The sequence below is a fragment of the Pollicipes pollicipes genome, unplaced genomic scaffold (genome assembly GCF_011947565.3).
Source record: "Pollicipes pollicipes isolate AB1234 unplaced genomic scaffold, Ppol_2.1 Scaffold_1600;HRSCAF=1878_pilon_pilon_pilon, whole genome shotgun sequence".
NCBI classification, from domain to species: domain Eukaryota; kingdom Metazoa; phylum Arthropoda; class Thecostraca; order Pollicipedomorpha; family Pollicipedidae; genus Pollicipes; species Pollicipes pollicipes.
Window position 1 is genome coordinate 2,103,933 of NW_023595962.1, and position 27,293 is coordinate 2,131,225.

Sequence of the window (27,293 nt, forward strand, 5' to 3'; positions counted from 1 at the left end):
CAGTGCTTGCCGAAAAACGCCATCGATGAGTATCCATCCCGTCTGGTTGAGTACTCACCTTGATATGAGCAGGCGAGGACTTCAGCCCCCTCGTGTTCAGGCATGGTGGGAACTCGTGTTCGTGAGCACTGCCTGGAAACATCGAATATTCTCAGTATGTTGAACAATATTTTTCTTCTGTTTCATCTATTTACTTACATGCTTTTCAACATGCTCCAGAAAGAACGCACACAAACACAAGTGCATAGCACATTACAATTGCTGATTTTTTACAAATAACAACTCGAAAAGATTACCACACCGGCTGGCCAAAATTCGACACAAATTCCATCAGCGTCTGCATGGCAGACATCCGAACGCAGTGTTCGAAGCGCGTGCTATCATGTCCGGTGTTGTATATCTCACATGGGTTCGAATCGGGGCCGGAAAGCATGACTTCCGGTCTCTTTACATTCCTGCATTATTTATGCTAAATGCCTGTCGGCACGGGCGTAATCGCGGCCATCGGCCGTTGGATGCCTGTGTGTTAATGGTGTCATGTCGGTTGCGAAAGGTCAAACGCTGCCGCGGTTGGTCCCTGGGAACAGGCTAACGCGACGAGTCCCAGCTGTTCCTGTCACCGCTTTACAGCCTCTGGATGGGGGCAGGGTGTGTGACCCGAAATACCCGCGTTGAGCGCTGGGATGGACACGGAGCCCGCGGGACATCATTGCTGTTGAGCTTGAGAGTGCGTGTACACATTCCCAAGTGCCACGAAGACGTTAAGTCTCAAAGACACCGGGCATAAATGTGACGGCTATGTCGCACAACCGGAGTTCATCACAGTGAACGACCGGAAGTTTGACGGATCTGTTATGATGCTGTATGTCATACAGCCCTACTGGCCGGTTGTCATGCTGTGCTCCGGCTACACAGCTGCAGTAGATGCCGAGCCTCACCAAAAGCGAGCAAAGTACATCTGTTCGAACTGAACGCGAGTGACCCAGCTCTTCGTTTCAGTTCGTGGATGACATCGTTCGCAGCATGGAATTGGTATGACATGTGTCACTGTTGTCGGCTTCCGCTTGCTTATATATGTCTTTAATGTGCTTTGTAGTCTGAGTGTCGCTTTAGTCGCAAGCGGGATGCAAAAGGGGTATGACCGTGTCTTTGGACGTGAATCGGCGCAATTTACCAGGTATGTGGGTGCGAGAGGACTTCTCGGAACAATCGGTGACAGCAGCGCAGCATTACAAACACGACTCCGCGAGCTCGCTGCCCTGATTGGCCCGACTCCGTCAGCGCCCTGTTTTGATTGGCCCGACTCCGTCAGCGCTCTGTTTTGATTGGCCCGACTCCGTCAGCGCTCTGTTTTGATTGGTCCGACTCCGTCAGCGCTCTGTTTTGATTGGCCCGACTCCGTTAGCGCTCTGTTTTGATTGGTCCGACTCCGTCAGCGCTCTGTCCTGATTGGCCCGATTCCGTCAGCGCTCTGTCCTTATTGGCCCGACCCCGTTAGCGCTCTGTCCTGATTGTCCCGATGACGGCGGGAGTCATGCCTGGTTAGCGAGCGCTCCGCCGCCTGCGCGCCCCTTCCCTCCCTTCCGCGAACTCTCGCGCTGACCTCTGACCCGCAATTCCCCTAAGCCGTTGGGGCCACGGAGGCTGGTATTCGCGGCACGGAGGGTTCTCCCCCGGGACCGGACCAGGGACACGTGTTCGCCCTCTGTTCTGCGACGTCGCTGTGGATTAGTGCAGATGGACTCGGTTTGGGGAACTTATAAGCCGGACCGGTCGACCCGCGGTGGCAAGGTTGTAGGTTCGACACTTGGAGGCAGTGTTCCACATTTGAAGGTGTTGAGGAATTAAATATGATGGAATTGGCTCACTCGTTACTTTTCTGCCGTCCAAAGGTAATCCCATTTGTTTATGTTTTACCATTTTGCGTTTTTTTTATCCACCTCTCATATGAGGTGAGTTATTTAAAGCATTTGTTGAAATTTTCACAAACTGTTACCTAAAAAGGCTAAACGTTTGTGTAAACTTTGGCTAATGATTTACATAACCAAATTCAGGTTGAGAAGCCAAGTCAAGTGACCAATAAAAACTCAAACTGGATAAAAATAAACATATGGGCCTTTGCCTTTGGACGGCATTATTGGTGTACAAGTACAAAAGACAGCAAAATTTCACTATTTGATAAACATGCTTCTAAATACGTCATCGTTTGCCTGTTTGATGGAACGTCTGTATGACGTCACAGGGGCTTCCATATTGGCCGTGGGAAATTGCCCCCGTGGTGGATGGGCAAGGTCACTTGTAGTACTTCAACCTCTCGAGAGGTGGTGTGGTAATGGGTGCGGCGTTTCAAAAATCCAAATAAAACGGCGTGCAGGGGTTTTTCCTTTCTCGTGGTATGTTCGCATATTGACCTGTGATTTTATGTGATTTACTTACATTCACATGCTCGGTTATGACGCTGTTATTCACATTCTCGGATATGACGCCTAGTTATTTGATGGCAAGTCTCACGTCCTAAGCAGCCAGTGCCACTGTCCAACTTGCTGCACTATGTGGTACGAAACGTGATCCCTGTTTAAAGCTTGTTCTGGATGCATAACAATGGTTGAGAGCCAATTGAAGCCCCTTGATTCCACAAGCAAGGCTCACGTAGACAGACACAAATAACTTGACGATTATATTTGTCTTGGTCTTAAACGCCGCATGGCCAATGGGGTGGCAGCATTTGAGGGCCTTTTTATGGCGTCATTCATGCCTGGATGATTTGGAAACAGCGTACAGAATAGTATGCACAACTTCGTGGGCACGTCTTGAGAAGGGCTGGCCTGTGAACTGCATCAAATAATCTTCAAATCGACTATCTCGGTCCCCCTGACCAAACAACGCACCGCAGGCTCATGACGGAGGAGAAGGCGAGGAACGCGCCAGTCTACGCCGCAAGGCTCACACTCACCACGGCGTGTTTTACTGCGCTTATTTGGGATCCGGACTTCGCATTTGCTGACGACCAGCGGTTGGTGCAAACGGATGGTGCGTCCCGCGTACTCAAGGGACACATCAGGTGGCTGGACTTCAGGCGCGTAACTTTAGCCATCGGAGACAGCTGGGTAGTTCAGCGCTCAGGCTTCGCTTATTGGCTGGGGAAATGTGCGCAGGGTCCATGGTCGTATTTTCTGTTTCTGGTGCACGTGAACGTCATTGCAGCCTAAATTAACGGGTTGATGCACGAATGCGATGCTGCAGGGTGCTAAACCCCCGAAAACTGTCCCGCATAATCCCTTTGTTCAGCCAGCGAACAGATGAAAACAGGAAAGAAGCATAGTCACGCACCCAACGCGCAAACACCAAGTCTGAGCATAGTTGCTCGTCAAAACAACCTGTTGAGCCCTCCTGGCTATGGAATCCCGGCTCGAGCCGCTTCTCAAAACGGGTGAGGCTGGACTCTGCGTTGGGGAGGGGGAGGGGCTGTCCGTACTCTCCAGACTGGTAAGGCCAGACTTTGAAACTGCACGAATGTGTACTCTGTAAACAGATTGGGGGTCCTCATTCCAGGTTCGAGAGTCTGGATTCCCTAAATTTAAGTTCGGACTTCCCAGATCCGAGCGTCGATATTTTCCTTACTCAGACGTCCAACCGGTTACTTCAGAGTCTCGAAATCAACGAATGCAGCCTCTGTAAACAAGATGTTTTGTATATCTACAAACCCGAAAATCTGGATGATCAGAACCCGCGAGTTCTGACTTCCCCGACCGGTCAGTCTGAGCTATCCGCAGACCCAGACCCCGACCAAGACCCAACCGTAAAGCCGTGGGGCACCACGCCTTTACGGCCGTCTGTGACCGCTGTATGGATCACACGCCCGCCCAGCCAACCCGTCTCCAAGGCGACCCGAACGCACACGCACGGGCGCCGCGACAGCCCGTGACCACGACCCCGAGCCTGGAGTGGGACGGCGGGAGCTCACGTGGCTCCGTTGGGGCACGTGCGGCTCCCGCGGAGCTCTTGGGGACAGAACTGTGCGAGGTGTGAAGTACCGGTGGTGTTGTGAGGCTATGGCGTGTTCGTGTGTTAGTTCATGCCGTGTTCAGCTTTCTCAGATTGGTGGATTGGCTTCGATTGGATTGGATTGGATTGGCTTCGTTGGAGCGGTGAAACCGCATGAGTGAGCACTGTGTTGAATGCTGAGTAATAAATGCAACGCATTATAAACACGACACATTATAAACGCCCACACAAATGCGGCACATTCTAAAAAGCCCTGCTGTCACCGAGCCAATAACACAAGGCGTTCAGCGGATGGGAGCATACGGGAGCATCCCGGGGATCTGACGGCGAATCGCTGAATGCTGGCTTAAGCTGGGGCTCCTGCTTTGCACTCATGCTTGGATCTTCCTGGAGATAAACATCAGGTTTCATCCAATACACCGTTTTGGGGTTGGGTGTGCTGGTGATTTTGAACCCAAATTGGTGGCAGGAGTATTAATTATGAGGCGAGGGCTAACAAGACCCTCTCGCAGGCATTCAGAGCTCTTATCGTGCACGCTATCACGCCACGTCCGGACGGGGTGGGCCTCCTCTCTCCGAGTCGCATTCGTCGGCTGCTCTTTGAATCACCTGCCGGGGCTATCATTCGTTGCACACTGCTCGCACCCGCGCCACCCGTGAGCAGGCGGGAGGGGGGGGGGGGGGCGGGAGGGGGGGGCTGTGTGTGTTTGTGCCATCTGTCAGCGGGACCAGCCATGATCTGGGCCACAACGCAGTCATGCAACGTCCTCCGTTGCTCGACGACTCCCGGAGCTGGTTGAAGACGATTTGTGCATATTCAAACGTGGCATCACGTGCAACCAGCCACTCGCCCCATTTGCGAGCAGTCGCCTCTGTGGACGGTGGAATCGTCCGACTCCGCCCCGGTGCTGCACGCTAAATTGGGGCGCTGAAACGAACAGAGTCGACCGGGCGGTGCCGCAATAACAGCGAGGCGGCGCGTTCGCACGCTGTTGACGCTGCTCACGCGAGCTTGTTTTCCGGGCTTTTCGCCGGACGCTTTGTTTTGTTGGGAACTGAAAGTGCTTGGACGGAGTTCAGCGATAACTGAGATGTGATGGTCAGTTTTCATAGTGGTCCCAGTTATGGTTGGTTTGGCTTTTAATTGCAGCGAAACCACTCGGTCTGTAGAAGTGTTTTGAAGTCAATTAATGGTTCTGCCTTTATCTGTCATTGGAGAGGTCCTTAGTTATCCGGGCTTGATTGAAGTTTGAAAGCTAACATGGAAATCATTGACTGGGTGTGAGAACATTTTTAATTTGGCCAGGTATAGTTACGCTCAACTGGATGACCAACTTTAGCACCAAAAGTTTGCCTCCCGCTCAGTCTCCCACGTGACGTCACCAGATCAGAAAGGCGTTGAAAAGCTTATCAGTTGAGGCTGGTGTATCGATCGCTGGGATATTTCGCTCGATTATTAAAGCTTTAAAAGCATGCATGGTCTTGGACTGTACATGATTGTTCTGAATCATGTTCAAAATAGTAGTGCAATCTGTCATACTGGTTTGTTTGTTACACGTCTTAAGTCTCGATTTGGTTTTCATACTCAGTAAATTGTAAATCTATCGCATATTCCTTGATATCTATTGCATGGTTTGCCACATGGATTCGTATGAAAAATATCCGTGTGATTTAATTTGATAATGCAATGGATATGCATTTGCTCAATGCTCGCCGTGATATGGGTGTAAGCGGTGTGATCCAATGGATCACTCACGCTCTGCTAGAGAGCGCATAAGGCGCTTACGGTTCGACCACAATGATGTACGGAGGCCCGTAATTTAAAGCTCATCCATCACCGGGGAATGACATAGCCAATGGCTACCATCTCCATGTCGTTAGCGGGGTGTTGGGTGACTGAACTCCCCTTAAATTTAATTAAATGGAATGCCGTTGTCCCCAAAATGACGATAATAATATTCACACAAATTTTCTTTTAAATATAGTATACAAGACGACAAATGCCCCAATAGGCTGTCACCGAGGTGGCCGCTCAGCTGAGGCTGGACGACGCTGGAGCCGGGAGTGTGGAACGAAGCGCGTTCATCGCGCTCGCACGCGGCGCCTGCACCGATGGCTCGGGTGCGATGGACGCCACGGGCGCGCGCCGGTTTTACAGAGACGTGGTGCGGTTGTGATTGCGAACGTAAACGCCTGGGATAAGCAGTCATTGTCAGCAGTCCAGATTATCGCACGGCCGAACCGAATTTGGCGCGGGACGTGGGGAAACGGCACGATGCATGTGATTACCACGCGGAATTGCATCTCATTGACCGGTGCCAATCAAAAGCGCCCGGGGCGACCCACCGCGTGATTCCCTTCCGAATGCATGACACATGCATTTACAGCCGCGGAATCACGGCACTTACGGCGCGATGGTGCGCCGCATTTGTCTTTTTGGGCGTGGGCTGCAGCGTCGCGCCACGCGCAGTGTTTACCGCGCGCGCTGACCCGTTTCCGCGGGCGGCCGGCGCGCCAAAACGCCGCGCGCGCCCCACTCGCGCCATCGATTTGGCGCGAGGCTCCGCGTGATCACCGTGATCGCGGTCGTCGGCGGGATGCGATCCCGTGCGCTGATGACGGTGATCGCGCTGTGTCGTGACGCGTGGCGGCCGTCCGCCGGGCCCAGTCGGCGATCTCGTGCCGGACGCCGCGCCGCTCGCCGCCAAAGTGGCGCGATTGCGGCCGGCGTGGCGCGGGCGGCGGCTCGCGTGTCGCGCGGCGGCCTCGGGCGCTTCCTCTGTGGGTGGGGCGTCACTGAGGGCGCGCCTGCCGCGCGGCTGATGGCGCTGTCACCCGCGCGCGCCGACAAAGGGGAGCTCTGGCCATGTGCGTGTGGATGTCCTGCCGTGTGTGAGCGATCGTCCGGTGGTGTCCGCCGCGATTGTCCGGTAGTGTCCGCTGCGATTGTCCGGTGGTGTCCGCTGTGATTGTCCGGTGGTGTCCGCTGTGATTGTCCCGTGATGTCCGCTGTGATTGTCCGGTGGTGTCCGCCGTGATTGTCCGGTGGTGTCCGCCGTGATCGTCCAGTGATGTCCGCTGTGATTGTGCCGTAGTGTCCGCCGTGATTGTCCGGTGGTGTCGCCGTGATTGTCCGGTGGTGCCCGCCGTGATTGTCCAGTGATGTCCGCTGTGATTGTGCCGTAGTGTCCGCCGTGATTGTCCGGTGGTGTCCGCCGTGATTGTCGGGTACGCGTGGACGGGGTGCGATGCGCGTGGCGCAAGCCGACCGCCTGTTCGGTATCCTCAGGAGGCGGGGATGGCAGTGGATATCGGCTGAAATTGGCAATTGGCGGAGCGTTGTTGTGATGTGCAGTGCGTTTGACATTTTAATGCCGATCAATGGCTCGATGTTCGGTGCGTTTGGGTTTTATTACCAAAGTGTTTTGACATTCGGTACGTTTGACTTTTGGCAGCCAGCCAGCCTCACTTTAGGTTTGGCGTCTTTGCAACTGCGGGGCTCATGTTCCCTTTGAAGCAGTGCTGTTTTGTGAGCTGAGTGTGCGGTTGGTTTGGCGCCATATCTGCTCAAAGCTACGTCACTCTCTGAGTGTCTCTCTGCACTAAACAGTGCTGGGAAGGCGAAAAGACTCAGGAGAAGCCCGACCGGAAAGCCCACCGCCGGCAGCGGACGCACGTGAGCTCAACTGTCACGCTCGTGACGGGGTTTTGTGTCCACCGCCGCGCAGGGAACTCCGTGTGTGTCGCGTCCCAGACAGTGTCGTCGTGAGCAAACTGCCCGCTTTGTCTGTGACCTGTCGTGTCGTTTTTCCCTGTGATGTCATCTTTCCTGGGCTGGTCCTTTCAGCACCGCTTGAGGTTTGTCTTGGGTTAATAAGCGAATTTAAGATGGCTGATAACCATGTTATGTAATAGGGTCGATAGTTTATACCCAAATGTGGGCCGACTCTCAGTCAAAGACGTACAATCCGGGCATCAGTGATTTTATTTGTGAGACTGAGCTCGTGATTGGGCCTACCACAAAGTATTGTTGCATTGTCCTATTGTTGTATTGTCCTAGTTTTGTTTTTCAAGAACGAGCTGAAAATCCTAACTCCACAAAGAAATCGAGCTAACAATAGCTAATCATTTGCAGATGAAATGTTGCACTGTTTGCGGTTTCGGTCCAGTGGAAACGCCGCAGCGCGCAGGCACACTACTACGCGCACGGTCATATTTGAAAGCACTACACACATTCTCATAGTTAAAAGTACTGCACACACGGCCATATTTGAAAGTACCACACACACTGTCACATTGGAAAGTACTACACACACTGTCACATTTGAAAGTACTATACACATTGTCATATTTGAAAGTACCACACACACTGTCATATTTGAAAATCCTACACACACTGTCATATTGGAAAGTATTACACACACTGCCATATTGAAAAGCACTACACACACTCTCATAGTTAAAAGTACTACACACGCTGTCATATTGGAAAGTATTTTACACACTGTCATATTTGAAAGCGCTATACACACTGTCGTATTTGAAAACACTATACACACTGTCATATTGGAAAATGCACTGTCATATTTGAAAGTACTATGTACACTGTCATATTTGGAAGTAGCGTTGATGCGCAACTCACCTCGAAGTCCGAAATTTTGGAGAATTTTTCAAGGTAAAGAGCGAACCTCTACTGAAAGGAGCGATGCCAAGTGAAAACCTTGAAGGACTGTAACCTTTTACGCATAACCTGAAAAGACACTTTCCGTACGGCCTGTCCCTTTAACCCTCACCCTGCACTCATGTCGCTTGAGCCGTTAGCCGATACGCAGATAAACTGGTGAGTTTAGAATGAAGCAGGACAGCAAGATGGCGTGTGGGTCATCCGGTCCAGCAGTCACTGCTCCTGATCTGATCTCACTGATCGTCACGCTTGGACGGGCCATGACATCACGCTTGGACGAACCATGACGTCACGCGCGCTATGCGTAACGTTCCATGCCGTGCCACGCATCTGTCCATGTTTGTGCGTAGCTCGCCGGACGAAGCGCGATAAAGGCAGCTTCCCTGCGACTTGTGTTACTTTCGTGATCCAATACTTTCCACGTGATGGTGGCCATTCTACCTTAGCGGCTTTCTCATAGAGTTTCAACGCTACACTGATACACGTGGATAGCAGTGTTTTTCCTTTTGTATGGTGAGATGAGTAGTTTTGATATACATGTGCAAATATCTTACGTATATATATATATATATATATATATATATATATATATATATATCAGTTCTGTTGTGGGAAAACGCTCGCTTTGCTTGGTTAACACCTGGTGATATCCTGATCCGGAGCAGGCTTACTGAGCGCGCAGAAACATACTCGGTCTATCTCCTTGTTTTCTTTTAGTACTCTATTTCTATACCAAAAAGGAGCAACATGCAAATATGTTCTTTTTTGCAAGAAAGCATCATATAAATGACATGAATGTAGTAGACGGTGAACTAAGAATGCGGAAATTATGACAGGGCATCTCGAAATGTTCCTTTAACGGGACGGAGGCAATGTTACGTTTTGCTGCCGTCTTGTCTGCTCAAGGATGTTACAAAAACGTTGGCGTGTTTACCCGCGCATTGCTTCTGCCTCGCTGTGTCGTTCGGCTTCGCATTGTCGCCCGAGGCACCTCCCCGTCGGTATTTGTAGGTCGCTGCAGCTAATTTCCCACGAGAGTACAAGGCCGTCGCGACATACGCGTGTTTGCCACTTTGCTTGGAACCGGAGACGTGGAAAACACGTAGCGAGGCGCCGGCCTCCTTCATAATTCAGTTTACTCTCCCTGCCGCGACATGTCAGTGACCAACGCAGTATGAAATATTTCAAAGGCCACTGTGAACTACGTGTCAAAAGCGGAACCAAACGACAATTAATGTCGAGGTTATGAATTGGGGACAGCGTTCTATCTCTGTCTTCCCTGCTCAGCCGCTTGTGATTTTGTTTCGTTTTTCGGTCCCAGGTTCGTGTGCTATGTGCGTGTCTGGCGGACGTTATACCAAAGATTAGGTGGTGTATGGGAGGGCTGGGTCCATCAGAATTTTGCGTTAAGTGGCATTCGTGGACAAAGTGTCAAGTGAATAACAGGCTTGTTTGGTTGGGAAGGGGTTCCAGCCTATATAGGCCGAGGCAGCAAGCATGTTTGGGCTTAGGTCGTTTGGATGCAAAATTTATTACGCCTTTTGGGTGCCATTAAGTATTGGCTCTCGTTAAATCAATCAAAGTTGCCAACGGAAGCTGACAGTTTCTAGCTAGTCTGATCATGAGTTTGACCCATTCAAAAAATGTGCCAAATCATGCCAATAATCTGAGCTTAACCTCACATTGCGTACGACGCATTTGGTCTCATTGGCTTTGAGTACGTGAGTTGATGGTGTGTTTCTATCACTTAAACCCCTGTTATTCGTCTCCGCCTTTTTAAAATTGCTGAGCTAAGTGAACCAAACAATGGTCCTACGGTCAACCGAGTGGCGTTTAACGTTCTGGACTCCTCGTTGATGGCGATGGCCGGCGGTCCGGGGATGATTTGTTGGCCGACTCCCTCCATGTTTAGCAGGCGTCGCTGACCTCCGGCTGTCTCAGAGTGACGCAGAAGTCGGCCTCTTATCGCCTCCATCTCTCGCCAGGTTCTTTTCGCTGGTTTTTCTTCGCTCAAGTTTGTTTCCCCTGCGCTGAGTGTAACGCCACAACCACGACGCATGACGCCTGATAACACCCTGACCCCAAGCGGGTCACGACCCCTGACCCGCGATCTCTGACCTCGCCGTGGCCTCTGACCTCGCCACACCGACTCTTGCCGACCGTGGACCTCTGATCTTCACACCCGATGCGTGACAGCGCCCTGACCCCATGCCTATCATGACCTCTGCCCCTGCCCTCGTCGTGACCTCTGCCCCTGCCCTCGTCGTGACCTCTGCCCCTGCCCTCGTCGTGACCTCTGCCCTGCCCTCGTCGTGACCTCTGTCGTGACCTCTGCCCCTGCCCTCGTCGTGACCTCTGCCCCTGCCCTCGTCGTGACCTCTGCCCCTGCCCTCGTCGTGACCTGCCCTGCCTCGTCGTGACCTCTGCCCCTGCCCTCGTCGTGACCTCTGACCGCCGCTCCGCTGACGCTCTTTCCGTGTTGCAGAGGGCGGCGCGCGCTGTCTCGGCCTCGCACCCCAAGTCGTTCACGCGAGCGTAAGTCCCGGGCGGGCGCCTGATCGCCGCGTATTTTTGGCCGCCCGGCTCAATAGCGGCGAATGGCGCCCCACTATTTCGGGGCCGGCGCCGTTGGACCGGCGCGCAAGATGCGCCGGCTTCGAACAGGCTGGCGAGCCGAGGTGGTGGATCTGTCGCTGTTTTGACGACGTTTTGACATGTTTGACGGGTCGTTGGGAACGGTCAACGTCGCAGTGATCGAGAAATCGTGCGCTTCAGGGTTGGTGATGGTGGCAGTCGGGGTGTTAAACCCACAAATCAAGCCGCATGCGACCCCGCGCGCTCACAAAGCCAGGTGCATTTACGAGAGCGGCGACCAGGATCCAAACCGCGCCCCGCGCTTTGGTGGAGGGGGGGAGGGGAAGCTCTCGCAAACGTGTGACATATTGCGGCTTCAACGTCGTCGCCAGGATAAACCGTACTGTCCCACCCAATCGCGGCAACACGATAACCCCCCCCCCCCCCACCCACGGGGTGCACCGCGCTGACCGGGTCAGTCTGGCTGGCCGGATGTGGTCCGGTGGTCGATGCTGTGTCGCTCAGTCCGCGGCCGACGGTCGGCTCGCGTGTCGGGCCGATGATGAGGGCCCCGTCCCGCCGCCGAATCAGGCCCGTCACGCGGCTGACCCGGGCAGCGCGTCACGAGCGCGTCCGATGCATGTTGTGATCGGCTCAGGTCGGGTGGGAATGTCGCACCGCGCCGCTGCCGGTGGCGCCGCGATGGTTCGGTGGAGTTCCAGTCAGAGCCATTTGGATTTACTTTTGTGTCATGTTCGCTTTCGTCTCTGGGCGTAAACTGTGTTTACGTTTCGTGGCAGCTTCCAGAGACGTTATTAGCAGGGCGCACCTGCAGTATGTCGTAGTGAATTTGTTTTGTTCTCGGAGGGGCTGAGCAACACACCCCGCGCAGTAAGGCCCGTTTTGAGTTTTCCCGGTCAAATTACGCATACGTCATTTGTGAAGTCGTTGGAAACGGCAAAACGTTGTTTCAAACGTTGTATGCTGCTGACGCTACCGCATGATACAGTTGAGCATATCGCACGTACATCGCACACGCCATAGCGTAACATGCAGTGCACCGCTGGAACATACGAGTATCACAGTAGTTTGCTTGTACGTCAATCTCTCCATTAAAGTAGCGCGACGTCAATGCTCGACTGGCACTGTACCTAAAGCGGTGCCCCCATAAGGGGCCGCAGCTCCCCGGCATCTCGTGACTGCAGCGCGTCTTGAAATCCTCAAGGGTGGTCTGCAGGCTTCGGGTAATCCTGCTGGCCGCAAGGATTCTGGGCAGCCACAGCACATACTCCCTGTGAACGATGCGGGCACCCGAACCCCACTACCATGGCACCTCCCCTCCCGACTCTGACTCTGACTCTGACTCCGGCAGCGTGCTGGACGGCTACGACTCGGACTCGAACCTGGTGTTCCACCGGCACGAGCGGGAGCCGATCGCACCTGAGGAGCAGCGCTCGCTCTACAGTCTGGTCCAGCGCGGCGGAGAGGTGCCTGTTGGAGGTCTGCGCAAGCCCGCCCCGCAGAAGCCCCAGGGTACGTACCGCGGCAGGGGCGGAGCCAGGCCACCGCCGGGGGGGGGGGGGATCATGCCCTCAGCTCGTTTGTCTGGTCCATCGCGGCGGAGAGGTGCCGGTTGGAGGTCTGCGCAGGCCCGCCCCGCAGAAGCCCCAGTGTACGTACAGCGGCAGGGGCTGAGCCAGGCTACCGCCAGGAAGGGGGGGGGGTCACGCCCTCAGCTCGTTTGAAGAAGCCGCCTTTTGCAGTACCAGAACGGGCGGAAGAGACTCTCTTGTAGGGGGTGGAGCCGTCCCGTTTCCATTGCTTTATTTTCGGGTCACTAGCGCGGTGTTTTGAGGCCTTGATACCACTTCCGAGATTGGATGCTGGAGCCGCCACTGCTCGCCGGCTCAGTAACCGGGATTACGTCAGACCACGGACGCGGCGGAACTGGCCAAGGGGAGAATTGTACCCCGGTGAGTTGGACCCCGGAATCTGTCCAGAGCAGAAGTCATTTTGCATATGATGGGCTCGAAATGGAATTCAAATGCCGGAGTGTTGGAGCTTCCGGCGCTTAGCGGTTCTTGATGGGGAGGCGACGAGAGTGGACATCTTGGGAAATAACTATCAAAGCATACGAAATGGGGTTCGGGGAAACTAAGAAAACCCAGGTAGATTGAAAACGTTTGAATCTAATCTCGGTTGAAGCGGCGTGGTTACGCCGAGTCATGCCTCTAACTTTGGAGCCGTCAACCTATATTAATCGTATATTAATCGTCTGCAAATAGCGACGCCGTTTGCGTCTTTCAGCGTCGAGTGGGTCAGGGGGACCCTAATATATATATAATGTAATAATAAGTATGCCATTACTACGATAGCGTGACAGTTGCGCGACTGCGTTAATTACGAAGTTGAATACGGTAGTCTCGAGAACGGCGGCTTCGTGCCAGCACCCAAGCACAGCATACCTGGATGCCTGGACCCGCGTGACTTGGCGGCGCACGACGATAAAGTTTCCTTAAAACTACAGCGTGTGGGGGAGGGGGAGCCACAGCTTGTAACGGACGTGACCCAGCGGGGTCTCGCCATTGATCGGTGGAAGTTTCGACGCGACGCGGAGAGTCGTGTTGTCACTGGGGCTCAAACGAGTCCGCGTGGCATGCTGTGCCAATGAATGTTTAACGCGTCGGGCCCCCGCCCCACGAGAACGGGGGCCCCGCCGGTCGACCAGTGACACGAACACGCCGCACGGCCGCGCCAACTGGCTTTGGGAACCGATGCGGAAAGTGGCACCGAACGTTTCGTGTAGCTGGCCAGCACCTGCGCCGCCGCCCGCAGCATGCGGCGAGACCTCCGCGGAGAGACGCTGGGACTCCTCCCCGTGTGCGCCGGCACAGTATCCGCCGTCGTCTCAGGCGCCGCGATTTTCTCCGATGTTTGGCGGCGCGGTATCTAGCCCGGGGCGAACCCCGGCGCTGAGGAGTTGGTGCCGCCGCAAGTTGACTGCGGAAAGCCCCGGTCTCGGCGGCTCTGGACCTCCAATTCGCCCGCTGTCACCTTCAGGCCTTCAGACGGGGGTCGGAGCGCAGAGCCTTCTCCCAAACCACGTGCCCAGCCCAGATCTGAGATTTAGGTCCCGCCGGCGTCCGGGCTCAGGCCGCCATACAATCAGCTGACGGCGAGTCTAATTGAGCGCCGGGGGATGTGGGAAGGGGAGGGGGGAGGGGCTGTCAGCGTCACCCAGGGGGGGGGGGGGGGAGGAGCGCGGAGCGGAGCTGGCAGCATCGGCTTCTGCCGCCGTGTTTGTGTTGACTTTGGTGGCATGGAGAATGCTCGCGGAAGCCTCGGCCCAGAGGCGGTGTCAGCAGCGCTGTCTCGTGTCCACGTACCCCTGCCGGGAGACTACTCAGGGTGGCGACGTCAGTCGGGCTCTATTGTCTCTGGGGCGAAATCTGACGCGATTGGGCGCCGTCTGAGCTGCCAGCGCAGCTTCTAATTCGGGCTCGGTTCGGGTTGAATAACCACCGGTGGCCTGGCGTCGCCTCTGCACGGCGGCGCGTGCCAAGTTTGGGCTGGGTCCTCCACTCGGGAGAAACGGCAGTGGTGGTCGCCCGGGCGCCGGCGCCAGCGGGATAGCGGGTGGTGTGGAAGTGAGCGTGAGGTTCGGAGGCGGGTTGTGGACTGCCGGCTTCGAGAATGAAACCGGTGAGGCTCGATAGTTCCATGCATCTGCGCTGTACTGAAAGTCCACATGTTCTGGTCCAGGTGTACGTGGAGATGTTTTCATCCCACAGTGAACGCCGTGAGGAATAATAATTTAGATAGCCATGCAGCGATTACTTTTCAACGGCGAAGCATTAAAGGGAGCGCGAAGAGGCGGCCGAGAGAGGGAATGTTCATCTTTATGATGAGAGACAAACGTTCACGCTATGGCGTTTTATTGGAAAAATCATCTTCGAAACCGGTTTTGCCCTCAGCTATAGAGACTATCCGCCCCATTTTTCCGCCCTCCCCCCCCCCCCCCCCTCTTGATAAGCGATGACATAAGCCATATTCCGCCAGACAGTGAAGCGTATTAGAATTGCTATTAAAGAGCTCTCTGGTGTAATCCCTTGCCATGATATCCGGCGCAGAAAGCTCTCGCCGCTTTTAGACACACATGTTTCACATTCGCATCATGCCTCTGTACTTCGAGCAGACTTCTGTCACTTCTTCTGTCACGAATAAGTGGTCACGTTAACAATCTGAAGCTCTCGGGCACTGACATGTTTACTCCCGATTTCTGCCCGTCAAAAATAGCCCGGGTGCGCAGTGCACGTCATAAAGCTGGGTCCACCCCAGCGCCGGTGAATTAAAACAGCGGCCGATTCGACGCGGCGGCTCCAGATATAGCTCATGTTTATGCGGCGGCACTGGTGCACCCTGAACGAGAGGCCTGGACGCGCCCCTGCGGAGGACTGGACCGCGGCGGCCGACGACGGCTCCTTTTGGGCTCGCGTGCTTCAAACACGTCTCGAAATGACGCACATATGCTGTTCGTGCATATTGCCGATAGTTGCAGATGGGAAAAGTTGTTCAGTGCACTTGCGAGGAACATCATGCGTTTAGATAAGACAGTAGCGATAGCCTTATTCCTCGCGGAGCAACCAAGGAGAATGGAGAGATGGATCCATTGATATTTCGACAACATGACTCAATCGGAACGAATTCGAACTCTTCATTCTCCTGGTTTGCCTACTAGGAATAAGGATATTACTATTGTCTTATCGAGTCGCAGATTATAGCAATACTATGTTTTATATTTAGTATCTGGATCCGGATTTAAGCAGCACTTTAGGTGACCTGCTTTAGATTCGTGGCCAACACCATGGCCCCGAATGGATACATGATGGTTAGAAATACGACCTCTGTGCTCGCTAAAACTGTACCTGACGATACGACGAAGATACCACTCATGTGGAAGAAAATTAATTCACGGTCAGTACGGCCATTGAAACGCTTTGGTTGCTAGAAGCCCTCAGGGCATCAAGGCCAGGTCAGATGTGAGCCCGTGTCCAAAGGATCCCCTCGCGTATCGAAACTACAATTATAGTCAAAGACATAGCCAAAAAGACAAAAGAGCGACTCCTCTTTGAGGTGCCCCACTCTCCATGCGGCAGGCGCCCCGAGGGTGTCAACATTTATTCTTCATAGATGATTCTCTTAGCGTCAACATTTATTCTTCATAGATGATTCTCTTCGGAAATTGAGATACAAGAGTGATGCGTGGGGTTTAAGAAGTTTCCAAAAGGGTTTCAGGTCCTCCTTGCTGAACCGGTCATGCTGTCTACCGCGGGGCTTCTGCGTAAAAATTCCGTTGAATTGATTGAAAAACACATTTGGGCCACATGCCTAAACCGTGGTGCCAACCTATACCTTCATTTTTTTCTTACTTTCTGTACTCAAGGGCTTAAGGAAGTGGTGATATATGTGATGTAACCCACATTGTATCGGTTGCCGAGGCCGATAGGGAATGCCGACGGAATGTCGACGGGATGACAGGGAACACAAATCGGTGTGTCGACGGAGGAGCGGGCGTTACTCAGAACCGGTCAGCAGTCCGGCTCGTGACCGACGGTCGCAGCTCGTCCCTGGTGAGGCGGCGCGGCACGAGCAGCGGAGTGTCATTTGGAGTGGGGAGAAGACGGTGTTGTGACGAAGCCGCTTTGTCCTATCCTTGGTCGGGAGGTTTCAAGGCGGGATATTTGGTTAGCGTGTTATGTGGGACCAGGCAGTCCATAAAACCGTTGAGATTTGGCGTCATTATGCCGGCGCTACCCCACGCACTATCCCGGGCACTATCCCGGGCACTACCCTGAGCACTACCCCCGGCACTACCCCGGGCACTACCCCGCGCGCGTCTTCGTCGCTCATCTCACCGTGAGTACCGGGTAAGAGAGCACACCTCACTGGGCAGGCCGCACAGTCGGGGCGGTAGCTCCGCAGAGCGACCTCACTGCGCATGCGTCACAGGGCGGTGAGCTACACTGTCGTCGGGGGTAAGGGCGCAGCGCACCGCGGGCCCACCACCCAATCTCACCGGGCGCACGTCCAGCGCACGTCCGCTGCAGGATGTGGTGCTCATCCTGCGCACCTCCATCGCACGCCCAGCGCACGTCCGGAACACGTTCAGCGCACGTCCGACTGCGCACGGCACGCAGCGCACGGCACGTCGAGCGACACTGCACGGCGTCGGTGGCGGCTGGGTCTGGCGGCCGCACGTCTCCGCGCACGGCGGTGCCGCAGGGTCGCCAGCTCCGGCGGCGGCGGCGACGGCGCACGGCGAACGGACGGGCCGCGGCGCACGTCCACGGCACGGCTTAGGCTGGGCGCGCCCACGGCACCGGCACGAGAGCGTCGGGCTCGCGTCGCCCACGGAGACTTGCGGTGGAGGTGAATGCCGAACGCGCGTGGTATCCGACGGACGGGAGCACCCTCGGAACACAGCACCCAGGAGCACGCGTGGCACGCAGCGGCCGGGTAGTTATGCTTGAAGCACATGGATGGAGCACCACAGCGGACTGGCTGACGCACGTGCTTGGAGCACCGCAGGAAGACCAATGGCTGGAGCACGGCACTCCGCACGCCGTCGGCGCCAGGGCAATGTCATCAGAGCTCACCCGGCACCGCACTGGCCTCATCGAGTTCAGGCTGGACGTCACAGCGTCAATCTCTGCCACCAGCACCGCCTGGGCCGTGGGGGCGCATGGCTATCGCTGGGCGTCACGTGACACGGGGAGAGACGTACGAAACGGACCAACGCATTGAAGGTGTCCACGTACCAGACCGCTGTGATCACTCAGGTCAGACGACGACGATGGTCGCGTTTCACCGTTCACCGACCGCTGGCTGGGGCGCACGTCTCGGTCGGCGACGACTGAGGCGCACGTCTCGGTCGGCGGCGACTGAGGCGCACGTCTCGGTCGGAGGCGGCTGAGGCGCACGTCTTGGTCGGCGGCGGCTGAGACGCACGCCGTCACCGCGCGCGTCCTGTTGCAGGCCGGCCGACGGCGGCATGGCGGTGTACCGCGAGAACCCGCTATACCGCGAGCTGGACGAGCCGGCGCGTCTGAGCGGTCCCGGAGGTGTGCCGCTCTACAGCGTGCCGCGGCGGACAGCAAGGACGGCGCCCCTGTACAGCACCCCTCACCGGGCGCGGCCGGCGCCGACCTACCCGGCCTTCTACTCCACGATCCACCGTCCCACCGCGGCTGCCAGTCAGCAGGAGGAGGAGGACGAGGAGGAGGAGGAGGAGGGCGGAGGACGCCTGCGGCGGCGCGTGCGCTACACCCGCACGCGCGTCACTATGTCGCTGAAACGGCGCGGCGACGAGCAGCGGCCGCCGCCGCCCAAGCGGCTCCAGTCGCGCTGGAACCCCACCCTCGTCAAGTGGACGCAGACGGTGCGGTACGGCTCGCCGGCCGGCCGCTCACCGTCGCTGGAGCGTCGGCGGAGCGCCGGCGGCAGACGCCGCGCGTCGCCGCCGGCCGAGCCGGACCGGGCCGGGGCGGGGCGCGGTCGCGGGAGGTCGCCGCCGGCCGGCCGTGCGCCCCAGCGCTCCGCCAGCCTGCGCGCAGCCGACGCCGTGACGAGTGAGACGCGGCGCTCGGAGCTGTCGCCGTTCCGACGCGCCGCCGCGCCGCGACGCAGCAGCAGCCTCAAGTCTAGCCGCGAGCCCGGCTACCGCGAGCAGGCGGAGGCGCTGCGGCGGCGGCTGCTGCGCCGGCAGACCGGCGCGCCCGGTGGCCGGCGCGCGTCGGACGTGCTCCTCAGCACAGCGTCGAGCCGTCAGCGAGAGCGTGTTCACCGTGCAGGACCGCGCCGGCGCGCCGGCCGGCCGCGAGTCGCCCCTCAGCCCCGACGACGACGGCGGCGACGGCGCCTGGGCGTGTCTGCTCGACACGTGCGACGGCGGGGTGAGGATTGAGGAGATCACCGACGACAACGGCAACAACAATGTCGCCGCCGACGGCGCAGCCGGCGACAGGAGGCCACCGACGAGACCCGGCCCCGTGATGACAACGCCAACGTCTGCGACAGCGACGCGGGCGCCCACCTCGCCGACGACGGGGCCGACGAGCGCGTGGAAGTGCACGTCGAGGAGGCGGCGGCGCACGAGGCGGTGACTTCGCCCACCGACACTGAGGTGCGTCAGTCGCTGGTGCAGCTCAGCTCGGGCGTGGACTCGGAGGGCGGCAGCGACCGCGTGCTGAGCGTGCAGGTCTCGTACTCGCCGGGCTGCCCGCGAGATACTCCGCCTGGACGGCAGGGTCAGGGAGACCGTGGAGGCGATCGAGGCGGCCGAGCGCGAACACCAGTCCGGGCAGTACGACGACGCGCCGTCGCCGGAGGAGCGCGACGGGGTGCTGCACGAGGATTACGGAGAGCGCGACATGGACTGCAGCGACGATAGAGGGCACCACGCCGACCGGGCGGACGGCGAGGAAGGGCGCGGCGGCGTGGGAGACGAGGAGGACGCGGTCACGGGGCAGGAAGACACGCAGGTCCAGCGCGCCCAGCGCGAGAGGTCGCCGTCTGTCACGCGGGAGGGCGAGAATGATGGCGATGCTTCTCCCAGACGGCGCGCCGAGCGTGCCGGCACCGGTCGGGCTGGCGGCGCGTCGCTGCCGACGGAGGCGACGCCGGCCGGCCGGCGCCGGTCGCGACGAGAGCAGGAGCCGGCGGCGGCGACGCCGGGCCGTCGGCAAGCGCGCCAGCGCCGCGCCGGCCGGCCGGCCCGATCCGACAGCGAGGAGGAAGAAGCGCTGCGCCGCCGTGAGCGCGGCTGGAACGCGCCGCCGCCGCCGCGGTCGCGCTCGCTGCCGCGCGCCGCGGTCGAGTCGGCGCCGGCGCCGGCGCGCGCACCGGCGCGGCCGGCGGCGCGGCGGGCGGCGGGCGCGGCGCGCCGCAGCGCCAGCTCGCCGCCCTCGTCGCCGAACAAGACGGCCGACTCGTCAAAGACGAGCTCCGTGTGCTCGTCGCTGGTCAGCTCGCCGTCCAAAAGCACGGTCAAGTCATGGCGAGGCGCCGGCGGACGAGCCCCGGCCTCCACCGGCGGCAGGGTGTTCAGCCCGCCGAGCAGTCTGGCGCGGCCCGGCCGGCTCGCGTCAGCGCCGCTCCGCCCTGCGCTCTCCTCTCCCTCGCTCGTGTCCGGCTCGGCCGCCGCCAGCTACGCCCGCCCCACCTTCGCCTCTAGTTACGGCCGCATGAGCACGCCCCGCGAGCACGGCCGCGAGCACGGACGCGAGCACGTCTGCGAGCACGGTCCGGCGCGCGCGAGGTCGCCCGGCGGGCGGGCGGTGACGCGCGCGCGCAGCTTCGCCAGCCGGCCGGCGCCGCCGCGCGGTCGCACGCTCACGCGCGCCGCCACGGTGCGCGCGCCCGGATCTCCGTACGGCCACATCCGCTGCGGTGGCGCCTCGGCTGACGGCGGCGGCAGCGGCGGTGGCGCGGTTCGCAGTGCGCACGCCGCGTCCCATGCTCGCGCCAGCCAGGCGCCGCGCCGACAGCCGCTCTCTCCGTACAGGTCGGCGACGCTGCCGCGGTCGGCGAAGTCCTGCGCGCGCGGCGGCGACGGCAACGGCTCGGCGGCGGTGTCACCGCGCTCGAGCAGCGCTCACTCGCCGGCCAAGGGCCTCTCGACGAGCACCGAGACGGGCTACGACAGCATGGAGTGCAGCCCGCCGCTGCGGCCGCTCTACCGCAGCGCCACTTACGTACCGATGCTGAAGACGCGGCGCAACGCGACGGAGTTGGCGCTGCGCGGCGCCGCCAGCCCGCCGCGCGGCATCGCCAGCTCGCTGCGCGACAAGTTCGAGAACCTGGAAAAGCTGGTGGCGGCAATGGAGGCGGACGAGCTGCGACGGCGGCGCCGGCGCGACCGCGAGGCGTCACCGGTGCGCGGGGTCATCGACCACTTCGAGCGGCTGCGCAGCACGCTGTCCAGCCCCGACCTCGAGATGCGCGCGCCGCCGCTGGTGCGCGAGCTGAGTGCCTCGCTGTCGCGCGACCTGCAGCACGTGGCGCAGCAGGCGGCGCGCCCGCTGCGCCGCCCCGTCAGCCTGAGCCTGGAGAGCCTACGCAGCATGCGCGCAGTCAGCCCCAGTCCCTACCTGGACCCGCTGCAGTACCGGCAGTACGTGCTCCGCCTGCTGCGTGCCAGCAGGAAGTCGCCGCACTTCCAGCGCCTGAAGCGGCACTACCACAGCCTGGAGAGGCTGATGGAACTGGAGCGGCTAACGGACGCGTGCAGCCTGCCTGGCCGGCGCGCCTTCCCCAGCTACGAGGCGTGGAAGCGGATACGCGCCAAGGAGCGAGCGCTCTCGGAGATGAAGCGCATCTGCGAGGAGCTGGACGGCGCGCAGCGGCGCCACGAGTTCTACAGCCGCTTCTCCAGCAGGCTCAGCGACAAGTGGAGCGGCGACCGCAGCCTGGAGCGGCGTCACCGCTCGGTCGAGGACCTGAAGCGCAAGTTTGACGACATCTGCGAGCGGGAGCGTGCCGAGTGCTTCGGCGCAGGAGCGCCGCAGGAGCGCGACGCCTGAGCGGGGCACCAAGGTCCGCCGCTCCCTCAGCTCGCTCTCAACGCGTCAGATGGAGACCATTAAGGGCCGCCTCAACGGCATCTACGGCTCGCAGACGAGCCTGCAGTCGACGCGCAGTCGTCAGCGAGCCGCGCCACTACGTGGACGTGGCGAGCCGACCAGCGGCCGGCGCGGCGACGACGCTGCGCGTGCGGCCGGCGTCGGAGCCCGAGCGGTGCGCCGCCTCGCCGCAGCCGAAGCCTGACGCCGGCGCGCCCCGGCTCTGTGCATCAGATGCGCGCCGAGTCGGAGGCCGAGGCCGAGCGGCGGCGGCTCTCGCTGGCGCTGTCGCGCGAGGTGGCCGACCGCTTCGCGCCGCGGCCGGCGCGCGAGTCGCGCTCCAAGAGCGCCTCGCCGGCCGCCTCGGCTGCCTCGCCGCGCACGTGCTACTCGGTCGACTTCTCGGAGGAGGGCGAGCGTCGCGCCGAGGCGCACGAGTTCCTGCTGGTGCTGACGCCGGACCGCGAGCGCGCGCGCTCGCTGCCGCGCGCCGCGCTCACACGCGAGGAGCGCAGCCGGCTGGTGGAGCGGTCGGAGCGGCTGCGCGAGCGGCGCCTGGCGCGCCTGCGCCGGCCGCTGGCGCCGAGCGGCGCGGCGCCAGAGCGCGAGTCGCAGCCGGCCGTCGAGGCGCCTGTATCCAGCTCGCAGTCCTCGCTGCAGACGGTGGTGGAGCGGCCGACGCCGGCGCCGGACGCCGCGGTCGAGACGGCCGTGTACCACTGGGAGCGGAGCGAGGCGGAGGCGGCCGCCTGCGCCGCCGAGCGCCGCTCTCCCCGTAGTCTCTCGGCGCCCGGCCGGCCCGCGGAGGCGGAGGAGGCCCGCTTCAGCTCGCTGCCGTGCGCGACGCGGCGCGGCGGCGCCCACCGGCGGCGGTTCCTCTCGCCCGACTACGTGCCCGAGCGGTCGGCCTCCTCCGTCGACTTGGACCGGCGCGCGGCGCTCGGCGAGCACGACGCGCTCCGCTACGAGGACGACTTCCGCTTCGCGTTCGACGACTTCGCGCGCTCGCGCTCGGCGTCGCCGGTCGGCCGCGGTTGGTCGTTCTCGCCGCCGCGGCGCCGCGCCAGCAGCTCGCCGCCGCGCCGCTACGGGCCGCCGCTGCGCGTGCCGAGCGCGTCGCCGCCGCGGCTGGCCGAGCCGGGCGGCAGCGGGACCGACGCGGGCGCCGGATCGCCGTCGCCGCCGCCGGGAGAGGTACGCAGGATCCGCACGCTGCTCGAAGCCGGCCGGTACCTGCCGCGCCGGCCGGTGCCGGCGCCGCGGCTCAGCAAGGCGGCGAGTCTGCCACAGCTGGGCGCGCCGCCGGTCGGCGCCGTGCGCTCGCTGACGCGTCAGTTCGAGGCGGCCGGCCGCGTCAGCCCGCGATCGCGCAGCTGGAGCCCGCCGCGCAACCTGCGCCAGCTCGGCCAGTACATTTCGCGCACGCGCATCCTGGGGAAGATTGTCGAGTTGCAGCGCCGCCTGCGTCGGCCGACCAGCGAGAAGGAGGAGCTCGAGCACCTGCGCTCGTTCGTCGAACGTGAGCGGGAGACGCTGCGCCGCGTTCGTCGCGGGGAGGTGGATCGACTGAAGCGACGCCTACAGGGCGCCGAGGAGGCGGGCGCTCTGACGGCGAGGAGGTCCAGTTCGAGCCCAAGTCTCAGTGAGCCCGTGTCGTGGTCCGGCCGGCTCGCGCGTGACCTGGGCAGGGTGAACGTGATGGCACAGCGAGACCGGCCGGCGGGCGTCGACCTGGCGCCGGGCGGCCGCTACAAGGACGTGTCGCGCCAGTTCCGACCAATTAGCGCGCAAGGGACGGAGTCGCCGTGCTTCAGCGCCGCGCCGCTCATCACGTCCACCCCGCTGCCCTGTTCGCCGCCGCGCAGCGGCCCCGCCCCCGCCGCGACCGCGCCCAATCACGTACGGGCGGCATGGGCCGGCGAGCCGCGCGACTGGTCTATCCACCGGCCGGTGGGCCGTTACGTCCCGCCCACCCGCTCCACTAGCGCCAGCTGTCGCCGTCCAGCGCAGTTTGGGTTTCAGCCGTACGCCAGTAGTCGGCGCTGGCACTGCGACGCATGCGCAGTGAGGGCGTACAACCGTTGGCGCACCAGAAAGCGCAACGTCACTTGGAAAGGTAAGCAAGCCTAGCAAGGAAAAATCTGAGAAGTGCACCGAATTCATTAACGAAGCACCCCATACACTGAGCGCCAAACAGGCTTAAATTTATAGACTGGTTAAAGCTTTCCTCAATAGGCGGGCTAGAGCACGTACCTCTGCAGTGACCACAGCACTCTCATGTTGTCAAATCCGTATCGGCGTGGTTGCAGAATATATCCAGCATGCTACATGATGGCATTGGTACTATATGCGCACCGGTTTATAAGCACGAGTCTTCACAAAACCAACGCGTGATGAAGACAAGCAGTTGGGTGTGGTAGTTCTGCTTAATAACACACAACTGCCGGCGAAATAACTTCGCCGGCGATTGTGTGCATGTCGTTTTTGTCCTTCACGGCTGGGTTACACTGTGTGCACGTTGTGATTGTTGATCAGAGAGGGAGTGTTGTACGCTCATGTCGTAATTTTTAGATCCGTTGTGGCGATGTCCACGTGATTGCATATCATGCGACTTCTAGATTGGTAGAACCTTTAATCAAGCATATCATGCGACTTCTAGATTGGTAGAACCTGAAATCGAATACGAGGCTGCGATGGCGTCGGACGACTCTCGTTATGTATCTGCGCAAGTTCTTCTGTGTGCGTTCGCACCACTGAATGCAAAAGGGAGTCTTTTGTGCATGGTGGACTGACTTCCTAGACAATCGTCACATCACGTCACGCCCCAAAGACTAGTGACACCACCGCGGCGCGAAGACCCGGCTCGGCGGCTGATCACGTGACCTTGATCACGCGACCTCCTCCTGTAGAGCCGGTGATTGGTCCCATCCCGAAGTCGATGTCCACCAGCGCTATTCCCGACCGGCCAATGAGTGAGTCGCTCGGCGATCGGCCGGCCCAGCAGCGAGAGCGCACCGCGCTTTAGGGCTGAGCCCCATCGTCACAAATACCGCAGACACGGCCGCAGGAGAATGCAGGAAGGGGCTGGGAGGATGCATGCCTCTCGAATTTGTTTGCATGCTACGTGCTCTTTGTCACTGACGTGCCTACTCAACTGTCCGTTTACTCATTGCAATAACACTGGCATGCTCTGAGCTTGAAATTAAAATGCACCTTTTATGCTTACAGCATGCTAATATAAATAAATCACCACCGCAAATTGGCCTGTAATGATCTATCAAGACACGTCCTGCACCTGCTCGTATTATACAAACACCAGCTAAACACCGTCGATTGGCAGTCGGTCCCCCAACAGTCCATTCCCGACAGTGGCCTTCCTCTGCCAACCGGCACGGCTTCTCCCCCTTCCCCCCCCCCCCCCAGCTCGCGACTCGTGAATGGCGCAAGGCGCGGCCCCGCCCCCCCCCCCCCTAGTCTGGCCCGTCACGTGACCGCCGTCCCGCCGCCCGGAGCTGGCAGGGGGCGCTCTCGTACAGCGGCCGGTAAAACTGGGGGATACCCGTGCCAATAGTGTTGTGGTTTAGCTGCGCGTCGGGGAAGCCAGCGATCCGGGGTGGTTTGTGGGACGATTCCGTGCACATCTGGCTTGCGAAGGTGCGAGACAGGCGGTGCCATTTGGCCACAGCACCTGGCTGTGCCGTAAAACTCAAATAACCGCCAGGTGGGGGACACACTCATTGAGCGATGCGAACGCAGTTTTCAACTCTTTGTTAATGCAGTGCCTTCGTGACTAAATTGTTGCAGTACGTTAGTGCATTCAGCGACATAGTATGGCTTGTTACCCTCCCCTCAAACATGCATCCCTGCGAACGCCTCTGGTCCGGCGGCCGCGGCCGAGATTGCTCGGGGGTGCCGCGCGTCCTTGAACTCGGCCGGTATCAAAGCTGCCGCGTGGCTCCATCGCGTACTACGGCAACGGCGAGGGGAGAGGGGAGGGGGCGTGGCAGACGGCGGTTGACCAGAAGTTGAAGCAAAAGACCGCGCGCGGCGGTGTGGGCGGTTTCGGCCAGCAGCGTTGTAGAACAGGGGCGCGCGGCGTCGTGACGCAATCAGCCCGCAGCGTTGTAACATAACCAGCGTGCAGCTGTCCGACCCGACCCGCGGCGCGGCCTGGCTACAAGTCGGTCTGCAGCTTCGAGTCAAAACCAGCCCGCGATCATGCGATGACATCAGTCTCGAAGGAAGGACAAGGCACTCGATCGCCTGCCCAGCCGGTGCTCGGCGCGCGCCGCCACTATGTCAGCCAGCCCGCACGGAGGATATGGCCGCTACGTGCATGCCCCATCTGCTATCCACCCCGCTCGCCTAGTGCCGTCTGGCTGACGTTGTGCTTGGCGAGCGCGTGAATGGCTTTGTGTGCGCGTTTCAAAATCGGATGTTGTAACACGGCTCTGCTCTACATGTCTGTACACCGGAAAGCGCTCTGAAGCTAGTTTAAAGCCAGATTTGATTGTTTAGCGAAAAAGGCACATACGTTGAGCTTACAGGTAATAGCACGCTTTTGTGAAACTGCTCTGCAATTACTGGCCTAACGTGCCGCGACGACTCGATGAAATAGACGGTGGCCATCAATTCGTTCAATTGTTATCGTCCACCAGTTTCAGGTCCCTGGCGTTGCGTTGTTTTTCCGCTGTGCGTCGGTGTTTTGTGTCCCACGGGTGTCCTTGTGTGTTCCGCGTTCATATACTTCCGCGGCGAACACCTACGACAGTTCACTATGGCTCCTCCTAGTGCACGGCGGCTATAGTTACCAGCTTAGACACGACCACCCGACCGCAGAGCCTCCGCGATATCTTCTAACCGCGACCTTGCGCCTTTTGCGCCAGTTTCACCGCACCGCGCGCGCCGTGACGAACGCGACGCGGCTGGCGGCGAGGAGTGGCGCGAGCAACAGGCGCGCCGCCAGCTGGAGGAGGAGCGCCGGCGCCGCTACCTGCAGGAGCTGGAGGATCTGGAGAGGCGCCGACACGGTGATTTCTTCACGTGAGTCACGGGTCGCTCATGGCGACTTCTTCACGTGAGTCACGGGTCGCTCATGGCGACCTCCTCACGTAAGTCACGGGCCGGCCACGGCGACTTCTTCACGTGAGTGGCGGGCCGCGCGTGGTGACTTCTTCACGTGGGTCACGGGTCGGCCATGGCGACTTCTTCACGTGAGTCACGGGTCGCTCATGGAGACTTCTTCACGTGGGTCACGGGACCTCTCATAGCGACCTCCTCACGTGAGTCACGGGTCGCTCATGACGACTTCTTCACGTGACTTACGGGCCACACGTGGTGAGTTCTTCACGTGAGTCACGGGTCGCTAATGACGACTTTTTTACGTGAGCCACGGGCCGCGCGTGGGGACT

The 27,293-nt window shown here is 59.5% G+C and overlaps 1 protein-coding gene across 1 annotated transcript in view; it reads left to right on the top strand.

The window, feature by feature from the left end:
- The window catches only part of LOC119094346 (uncharacterized), a gene marked incomplete at its 5' end in the record, with an annotated part of 79,665 nt that overhangs the window by 42,510 nt on the left and 9,862 nt on the right, over positions 1 to 27,293 (top strand). The window contains 4 exon segments of the mRNA XM_037217417.1: positions 11,175 to 11,224; positions 12,636 to 12,796; positions 24,792 to 24,854; positions 26,769 to 26,925. Coding sequence (XP_037073312.1) covers positions 11,175 to 11,224; positions 12,636 to 12,796; positions 24,792 to 24,854; positions 26,769 to 26,925 — 431 coding nt within the window.